This window comes from Nannospalax galili, unplaced genomic scaffold (genome assembly GCF_000622305.1).
Source record: "Nannospalax galili isolate Female #2095 unplaced genomic scaffold, S.galili_v1.0 scaffold664, whole genome shotgun sequence".
Classification (NCBI taxonomy): Eukaryota; Metazoa; Chordata; class Mammalia; order Rodentia; family Spalacidae; genus Nannospalax; species Nannospalax galili.
In genome coordinates this window covers 3,265,547-3,275,459 of record NW_008354274.1, presented here as the reverse complement: position 1 = coordinate 3,275,459, position 9,913 = coordinate 3,265,547, and the positions used below count along the sequence as shown (strand labels likewise).

General features: G+C 55.0%; 1 protein-coding gene across 2 annotated transcripts in view; it reads right to left on the bottom strand.

Moving 5' to 3' along the window:
* Window positions 1-322: 322 nt before the first annotated feature.
* Window positions 323-9,913, bottom strand: part of Ttyh3 (tweety family member 3) — a 29,120-nt gene continuing 19,529 nt past the window's right edge. The window contains exons 10-14 of one of the 2 annotated variants that reach the window (XM_008851400.3): window positions 9,196-9,288; window positions 8,891-9,027; window positions 6,479-6,652; window positions 5,795-5,870; window positions 323-3,216 (exon numbers count right to left, since the gene is read on the bottom strand). In XM_008851400.3, coding sequence (XP_008849622.1) covers window positions 3,142-3,216; window positions 5,795-5,870; window positions 6,479-6,652; window positions 8,891-9,027; window positions 9,196-9,288 — 555 coding nt within the window. In that variant the 3' untranslated portion in view covers window positions 323-3,141. Of the gene's footprint in view, window positions 3,217-4,793; window positions 4,905-5,794; window positions 5,871-6,478; window positions 6,653-8,890; window positions 9,028-9,195; window positions 9,289-9,913 lie in introns of those variants that run through there. The other variant, XM_029555146.1, reaches the window with a different exon arrangement.

Here is a 9,913-nt window from a genome sequence, read left to right as displayed (position 1 = left end):
TCAGAGAGGGCTCTGATCCAGGCTGCTTGGCCCCTAGTGACTCCACCCACCCTGACGCCCTGCCAAACTCAGCTACCAACTCCAATGAGGCCCCACCTCACCCCAATGGTTCCCACGCATTCACTGAGGACTGGGTCCAGCCCATATGGTCCCTCCCCTCCCCTGGTCATACTAAACATGTCCCCCCACCCACCTCACCTCACCACTCCAGTGTCCCCCAACCTGAGCTGCAGCCTGCACACACATTGGCCACCCTGAGTGCAGCCTGCTGCTCCCGACCCTCCAGGCCAATTCAGGAAAAGAGACCTATTTTTTGAAATTATTTATTTCAAAACATGAAACCCAAGCTGAATAGAAACCACAGAAATTACATGGACAAGAACTTCAGTTATTTGCCAAGAAAAATAAAGTTCCCAAAGAAATAAAAATTAAACCCCCTGTTTTAAAAAATGAAAACACAGCAACAGTAACACAGCCATGGCCCTACGGAGGCTAGAGGGGGGGCGCGGGGCTGGTTCGGCTCAGATGACGTCCACCAAGGGGCAGATGCGGGCAGGGGGAGGTGAGTCTCACAAAAATCATATGTAGGAGAAAGGGCATGGCACACCACCATTGTGGTTCAAAAGAAAAAAAGACCCTGTCACCGGAGGTCCAGGAGCTGCCATCTAACCTCCTAGGTTGGGCAGAGCAAGGACCTGGGTAGAGCAGGGGATGGGGCTGGGGCCAGGAATTGCATAGTGAGATGGGGTGGGTGGGCACTAGGGGAGGGGCTAAAGGCTGCTCTAGGCCAGGCAATCCTGCCTCACATGGACCAGGATGGGGGTGGCCACCAGTCCCAGGGTCCCGGCAGGACCCCTCCTCCTAGTTTGGCCTGGGACCTGGGTCTGGCTTGCTGGCTCAGCCCTCTTGATTCTGTACCCCTAGAGCAGGCAAGAGTGGAGAACTGATCACAGGCCAACTAGACCTGATCTGCCCGCCCTCCCTCCCAGAGCTGAGGAGTGGTCACGGGGATGGGGTAGTTAGGCAAGTGGCACCCAAAATTCAGAAAAACCAAATAGAATAATACACTGACGGCAGGAGCTGCCACTCATGGAGGTCAGGTGGGAGCCCCCTTATTCCCCCTTTTTCCTTCAGCCTCTGAGTGAAAAGTCACATGGGGGGCACGCACGCACACAACGGTCAGGACTCCCAAGACAGCACAAGTTCACAGCCACATCTGGGCAGAGCCCGCCTCTCATGCTATATACATTCACCTTGTGGCCAGCTCTAGGCCAGGGGCATCGTTTGTGCTTCTGAGAGGCCCCAGGGTGCATGCAGGAACCCAGATGGGAGCGCCCCATGCCTCCCTCTGGACCTGCAGCCTGGCACATGCCCATGGCAGGCAGGCTGGTTAAAACTGGGCCTCAATGGCCCCATGGGTTCCTGAAGCCAGCCAGTTGGGGCCAAGAGCAGAGTCCCTCTCCATTGAGGTTTGGTCATGGCCAGGGGGCACAGGTGCCCAAGCTTGGCTCCCTATGCCCAGTGAGTCAGTCAGTTCCGTCTATGCCCCCTTTTGGTCCCAGACACCAGCACAAAAGAAGGGGTTGAGGAAGGAAAGGTGGAGCCTCCCCCAGGGAGGAGTTGAAGCCTGTGGTTTTGGGGGTATGTAGCTGCCAGGCTGCTCCAGTAAGAACCACAGGTCTGTAAACCACCTCCTACCACAGGGCCCCAGCCCTGGCCCCCACACACTGACCCACAGCCCTCCAGTTCCCCCTGCTCCTGGCCCACAAGCCAGAGCTTGCACTGGCTAGTTGGGCCAGGGCTAGGGCTAACCAGGGTAGAGGCTCTGAGTCCTAATTTGGGGGCTGATTCTGCCACCACGGCAGGAAGCACAGCAAACATCATACACTAAAGCCAAAAGCACCTTAGGGAAACATTGCTCCCACTTCACAGGTCAGGGGACTGAGGCCACAAGGGCCTTAGTCCAAAGTCCCCAGGATGCTTGTTTCTGAGGACATGGTTCTCCTGGGGCAGCACCTGCCCGGGGAGGGGTCTCTAAGCCCTTTGGGCTGCCTATTGGTCTGCGGCCCCTCCTCAACAGCACCCCACAAAGAAATGACAACTCCAGCCCTGGTTCCAAGCCAGCTGTCATGGCCCTTGGCTCCAGGGTAGACTTGGGGTCACGCTTACTGGCTCTGGGTCAGCCAGGAATGCCCATGGAGGCTGGGAGTGAGGTTAGTGGTTAGTCCCAACAGGGGCATTCTGAGGCTGAGGGCACATTCACAGCCAACTCGGGTCCAGGCTGGGATCCAGGGGCACTTCGCCTGTCCTGGGTGGGAATGGAACAGAGGAGGATGGGAAGGGGGCAGTGTCCCACTCCACCTGTGCCCCAGCCTGCTCTGGAGATGACAAATGTGGTTAGTGCAAAAACAAACTGGATGAAGCTGCCACTCTTCAAGAGCAGGAAAGAGGGTTTGGCGCCAAGACGGTGGCCAGCACTGAGGCCAGTCAGTGACCTGGGCTCTGCGTGGCATCTGCTGTCCAGGAGAGGGCAGGTTGGGTGCTGAGGGAAAGAGCCGTGCTGGGCAGGAAGTGTAGGAAGAGCTCCATTCTAGAGGCAGCTCTGAGAAGTGACCAGTGTGTGTGGAGGACCCACACAGCAGAGATGAACAGGTAAGCTTGGACCCACTCAGAGGCAGGGACGCCAGGCACAGGGCCTTCTGCTGCCTGTGAACGAAGTGACCCTCAGGGGCCAGGGTGACACCAGGAAAGACATGGAGCTGCTGGAGGGAAGGAGGCGCGTGGAGTGCCTGGCACAGCATGGAGGGTCACCTGCAGAGGGACGGAAGCACCTGGCACAGAGCAGGGCTCAGAATCCAAGAGGGTGGAGGGATGAGGGGAGACAGGCAGGCAGGGCCGGGTTGCTGGAGGCAGTGTCTGTCCAGGTGTGCGATCCAGCAGCCTCACTTCTCAGGCTGGCACCTCCATGCCCCCTGCAGGGAGGGGAGAGCAGAGGCCTCAGATATGCCCAGAGATGGCCTGGCGTGGCATGGCGTGCAGAGGGTCCAGCGGGTGGCCATGGGGTGGAAGCAGCAGTCAGTGCTGGCACGGGAGAAGTGGGGTGATTGGCACGTGGGGCAGGGTGGCTGGCTGGTGCACGGTCTAGTGCCCGCTGCTGCTGGAGTCAGGGCGAGGCTGGCTCGTGGCGAGGTATTTGGCTCTCATGCTGGAGGTGTACTGGAGGAGAAAGGGAGGGAGGAAGGGAGGCAGCAGTGTCAGCAGGGCTCCTGGGCAGGGCCGGGCAGCCAGCAGCTTCTTAATGTAGATCCTTGGTGGGGTGGGTCATGGCCGGCCCTTGGCGGGCAGAATATAGCAGCACAGTGCATGGCTGGCAGAGTCCTAAAGGAAGGGGCCAGCTGTTCCAGGGTCTGGGCCAAGGACAGTACAGACAGGGGATGTGACAGAAGCCAGGAAGAAGTGAGCCTCCACAATCAGGCTAGGCACAGAGTTAAACCACCTTTTCCAGTTAAACAAGAACACTTAGTGCCCAGTGTTCTACTGTCACTAACCATTTGTCAGAGGCCTGCCACCCTCAAGAGCTGAGCTCAAAAGCCCTAACTACACTCCACATGCCTAGAGCCTGGGAGGCTCCGCAGGCTCCACCCTAGCCCTCTGCTTCAGAGGGTCAAGATGAGGCCTCCCCAGGGCAGATTTACTTGAAGCCAGCCCAGAGCTGGTGAGCCCACTGGAGTTGGGAGCCTAAGCCTCCTCCCCATCCATTCAACCCCATCACCCCCAGGGATAGAGAGGGTTCCAGGCTGGAGAAAGCCTACCCCACCACTCGGTTGGGGGACCAAACTGTGGACTCCTCCAGGGGGTGCAACTTGGGGACAGAGGTGACTGCCTGTTCTATAGATGGACTATACATTTTTGGCCCTACACAGAGGTTTGAGGGGAGAGAGAGGAGAGAGAGAGAGAGAGAGAGAGAGAGAGAGAGAGAGAGAGAGAGAGAGAGAGAGAGAGAGAGAGCGAGAGTGAGAGAGAGAGAGAGAGAGAGAGAGAGAGAGAGAGAAAGAGAGAGAAAGTGTGTGTGTGTATGCAGAGAACATAGGCCTCAAAGCACATGCCAAGGCCAGGCAGTGTGCAAAGAGCTTGCATGCCTGTAGCAGGGGCAAAGATCACCAGCAGTCAGGGGCCCAGCAGGCCCCACCCACCCCAGGGAGCCCAGGCTGGCCCCACAGTCCCCAGATGAGAGAAACAATGCTCCCTAGGTCCCTGAGTGCTCTCCCAGAACATTCTAGATTAAGGTTGCGAGCAGCACATAGGTGGGAGGAGCGGTGGTACGGAGCCATGTCATTCCATGGACATGCAGCAGGGAGTTGGGACAGGAGTTCGGATGGGATGGACGATGGTAGCCCAGAGGCCTGGAGGAGCCCAAGCAGGTACTGCTGTGTGGGGACAAGTGGGTGGAGCTTCACACCCATACAAGCACATCTGTGTGCACCTGTGTGCATAGGCCAAGATGCAGGGCCACGTGCCCAGGGGCCCAGCTCTGCATCCAAGGGTAGATGCACACAGGGACCTGGGGTGACAAGATGGGCTGGGCCATTTGCAGCTGGTAGCAGAGTTCCCCAGAAGCTGAGCTGCTGGGTAGGGGGTCAGGAAGCCTGGAATGGGGCTCGCTGTGAGACCAGTGGGCTCAGGGACACTTTAGAGGCCTTTGACCCTTGAGCAGGGGGTGATAGACGTTGGTTTGCGGAGGGCGCAAGGCATGGAGGTACAGGCGGGCAGCCGTGCAGGATGAGGGGCTGGGTGGGTCAGTACCTGTCACTCTGAGGGCACGGCTACCACAGCGTTCGGGCGCTGTCCATGGGTTTAAATTGCCAGCCCGCATGGCTGCCAGAGTCCAGGGCAGCCAGGTAGCGCTAGGAGGGCCCAGGGTGGGAGGGGTGCAGGAGAGAGAGAGAGAGAGGGGTGTCCTCAATGCCAGGTGTGGCAGGCCCCAAGTGGGCCATGGGGCTGAAGGTCAAGGGTGAGAGCACCCCAGTGTGATACAGGGGTCTGACAGTCTCTGGTCCAGGTCCTGGGCACCCCAGGCCCTGCCCTGTGCTAGGGGGACCATGGGGCAATGTGACTGATGCACAGTGATGTTCCTTCAGCTTCTCAGGTCCTGTCCTCACAGCCCTGCCCTCAGGGAAGCCCCAGGGTCCCCACCTTTGCACCAGTACCTTCTCTTTGGCACCAGATCTGCCCCTTCTGTCTGTGTATCAACTCCCTACAGCCTGAGCTGAAGGAGCCTGGGGCGAAGACCTGAGTGGATGTTCAGGAAAAGGAAGGGAGGGAGGGAAGGAAAGAGGCAGAGAGGGATATAGGGAGAGAGGGAGGAAAGGAAGGAAAGGAAGAAGGAAGGGAGGAAGGAAGGAAGGGAGGAAGAGAGAGAGAAAAGGGAGAGAGGGAGGAGGAAGGAAGCAAGCAAGCACGGTTTGCTCTGAGGGTAGAGTTGCCTAGCCAAGGCTTTGGGAAGCCCAGGAGAAAGACGGGAAGAGAGTACTGGGGCCCTGCTGGTCACCTGTCTATCCAAGAAAGGGTCCAGGGCTGACCTGCTGTGTAGCAAGACCCCAAGGCTGCCCACATCGACCCCCAGGCTTCTCAAGGGTGGCAAGAGCTGGCGGGCCCACCCAGCCCTGTCTACTCAGAGGCCCTGACACTACAGCCTGTGGGAGCTACACCACAGTACCATGGCAACAAGTCAACAGAGCAGCAGAGCCCTGGAGCCCAAGGGTCCCACCACCCACCCTCCTGCCCTGAGACTTACTGAGGGCGGTGGGGACTCGCGCCCAATGAGGGGGGTGTTCTCACAGCGGGGATTCTGGAAATTGGCGTTCTGGCTCCTGAGTGGGAGGGGAGAGAGAGGATGTAAGTGGTCATTGGCCACATGGTCCCAGCTCTGGGTGGAAAGGCCCATCTTTGTTTGGTGTACTTTAATTGTTTTAGGCAGGGTCTGTGTGGCCCAGGCTGGCCTCACACTTATTATGTAGCCATGGATGACCTTGAACTCCCGATCCTCCTGCATCTATCTCCTAAGTGATGAGTTTACAGGATGTTCCACCTTAGAGTCAGGCAGGCCCTGTGCCGGCCCAGCTCTGCCAACACTAACTTCATGGTTGCAAGTCAGAATGGCTATATTGCGTGCCTGCCACCTTGGCCCAGCCAGAACCTACTTCCCACCTGGCTGCCCATTTATCACAAAAGCACAGATCTTCCACTTGGGCACGTGGCTGTTCCACAGATCTTGATTGGGTTCACTTGGGCAGAGGGGACACTCAATGGCAGGCCATCCCACCTGAAGCCTGGGCTGCCCAGCCTTGATGCAATACCCTTCTTTCCTCTTCCCCTCCCCTGCCACCTGTTCTCCCCATCCTCTAAGCCAGGCTCCCCAACTGGGCATGTGCACTGGCCCTAGCCCTAGCTCTGCGTATCCCTAGCCCCCATAACTCACATGTACTCGGTGACCGGGGCATTGCTGACGGTGTGTGCGGCAGCTGGGATGCTGGCTTCACTGCCGTAGCTGCTGCCACAGCTATACAAACTGGGCATGTGCACTCGATAGAGGCTGTCGTGTGCCTGCCGTGGCCCAGGGGCAGTGTCCTCCTCCCCGTCCTCATCTGGGCCTCTGCAGGGATGGATAACAGCACAGGCTCAGGCTCTGCAGTCTGACACTTGGCAGGACTGTGGGCCAGTCACCCGGCTCTGCATCTCAACTTGTCCTCTGCGATGGCCAACCCTGGGCCCTGCTCAGAGAAGGAAGAAGCTTGGGTGCTTGCTTTTGCTTCTGTGGGGCTTATCTTCTGCCTTGGGCAGCGTGAGGTGAGCAATCATACCCTGCCCTGTTGGCCTCTGGCTTTCCATCCTCCACTCCCTGTTGGTGGCTATGGACCTGGTTTCTGATGTTCCGAAGCTCCTCTGTATGGAAAGGGGACTCAGAGGAGGGACAGTGTGAGCTGCCGCCTGCAAGTAGCCAAAGCTGAGACTAGGCAGGGCCTTAACAGATAGGGGCTCTCCTGGCCCCCAATATGTGCTCCTTTTTTTAACATTTATTTTTAATTATGTATATCCTGGGACCTGAATACAACCACAAAGAGCCAGGGCACTTAGCCACCCTCCTGCAACTTCCATGTTACCACTCCCACCATCAGCACCATCACCATCTTCATCATCACTATTGCCACCATCAGTACCACCATGATTTTCATCACCACCACCACCATCATAATCATTACCACTACCATAATCATCACCATCACTACCATTATCAGAATCACTAACACCATCATTACCATTATAGGATCACCATCATCACCACCATCACCACCACTGTCACCATCATCATAATCATCACCACCATACTATCACTATCACAATCCTAATATCACCATCATAATCATCATCACCATTATAATAATCACCACCATTATAATCATCACCACCACCACCATCATCAAATCATCACTATCACTACCACTGTCATAATCACCACCATCATCACCACCACCATCATAATCATCCGTCACAACCACCATCATAATCATCACCACCATCACAATGATCACCATCATAATCATCACCATCATAATCACTCTCAGCATCACCACCACCATCATAAACATTATCATCATAATCATCACCATCACTACCACTGTCATAATCACCACCATCATAAACATTATCATCATAATCATCACCATCATCACCACCACCATCACAATCATCACCATCACCATCACCGTCATAATCATCACCATCATAATCACCCTCACCATCATCACCACCATCATAATCGTCACCATCATCATGGCTTCTACCATTGCCACATCATCACCACAATCACTATTACCTTCATCATTACAATCACCACCATCATCACCATCTTCATCATTATCACCACCAGCAACATCATGAGTATCCTCCTATCAACACTATCACCATCATCACTAGAATCACCACCACCATCATCTTCATCACCATCATAACCACAATAATGACATCATCATCATCATCACCTTCATTATCAGCAGCAGCACCATCACTATCATCATGGCTTCTATCATCACTACCACCACTATCATCATCACCATCACCAGTGCCATCATCACTATCATCACCACTAACCATCATTACCATTATTATCAACACCACAATCACCCATCCTTATTATCCTTTCCACCATCACCACCCTCTTCACCATCATCATCATCAACACCATTACCACCACCTCTACACCCACTAGCATCACCAGGGCAATCAACACAATAACACCACAGGCATAAGGGACAGACTTGAGCTGACATACTTGCCATCTGTGTCAGGCTACAAAAAAGACCCCATGTTGTCAATAGGAGGCAGAAGGTCTGGGAGATGGGTCATGGTGCCTCACCAAGGAAGAAGCCTGCCTGACTCCCATCTCCTTAGCCCAGTCCTAGCTGATGGGACTGAGACAGGAGTCACTAAGACTCTGACTTCAAAGATAAAGCCACAGTGACTCCATCTGGGTCCCAGCAGGCTGTAGCCACCGAACTTCTTACTGCACAAGACTATACCTGTGCACACCTGTACCTGGGGGTCTTGGAAGATACATTCTGATGCCAGTCTCTAAGGTATAGGGCACAGAGTCAGCCCCAAGTGGCAGGAGAGCTGGTCTCTGCTCCCTGCCTGCTCTACGTTATGGGCAGGAATCTCTGTCACCATCATCATCACAGGCTCACCTGACAGCAGGTGACACCCAACATGCTATGGGGCCTTCAAAAGGTATTAGGAGGTGAAGAAGCATATTATATCCCTCACCTTTGGGGACTGGGACCTGAGTGCTTGGAAGGGCCAGTCCCAAACTCCAGGATCCCAGTGAAAACCTTACCTCTTCTGTTGCCAGGTGTGTGGAACGCTGCAGACGATGGAGCTGAACATGAGGGCTGTGACAAAGGAGAAGAGGGCCAGGTAGATGAGTCCCTCGACACCATCATAGCAGAAGCCCGTCAGGGCCTGCACGTAGTCCTGAGCCAAAGGAACAAGACACAAAGCCAGGGACAGAGAAATAGTTAGGGACAGGCAGTGAAATCAACATGCTGGGCCACACCATCATCCCAAGAACTATGCACCTCTCTCTATTGTGGGTCCCCTCTGTCCTGTCCCCAGGTGCCCACCCCACCCCAGTGGCCTCACCAGATGAAGGCTGCGGCAGTCCACCAGGGCAGTAAGGTGCTGAAGGTTCACCTCTGTGGCATTCAGCACTTCCTGGATGTGAAGCAAGGGGTCCTGGGGGCAGGGAGGGTAGGGGTCACATACCACAGATGTTGGCATAATGATTAAGAAGACCCAAACCATCCATGGAGCTCCTGGGTCTCCTATCCCACAACCTGCCATTGAGACCACCCGAGCCACAAGTCCTATTGCAGATCCTAAGGGTCTTCAGAAATGGCAACCCCAAGGGCCAGGTATGGTGGCATACACCTTTGATTCCAGCATTCAGGAGGCAGAGGCAGGCGAATCTCTGTGAGATGGAAGCTAGCCTGGTCTATATAGCAAGTTCTAAGCCTGCTGGGGCTACAGGAAGACCCTGTCTCTCACAAACAAACAAACAAACCCCCCAAATGTATAGGATTTCTAGCTACTCTCCGGGGCTGGAGAAATGGCTCAGTGGTTAAGAGCACTTACTGCTCTTGCAGAGGACCTGGGTTTGGGTCCCACCACCCACAAGGTAGCTAACAAGTTGTCTGTAATTCCAGTTTCAGGAGATCTAATGATGCTTTCTTCTGGCCTCTGTGGGCACTGCATGCATGTGGTACAGTTACATACACACAGGCAAACACACTTATCAACATAAAATAAAAATAAATAAATATGAGAAAAAAGAAAATGGTAACACTGAATTCTGTATTCT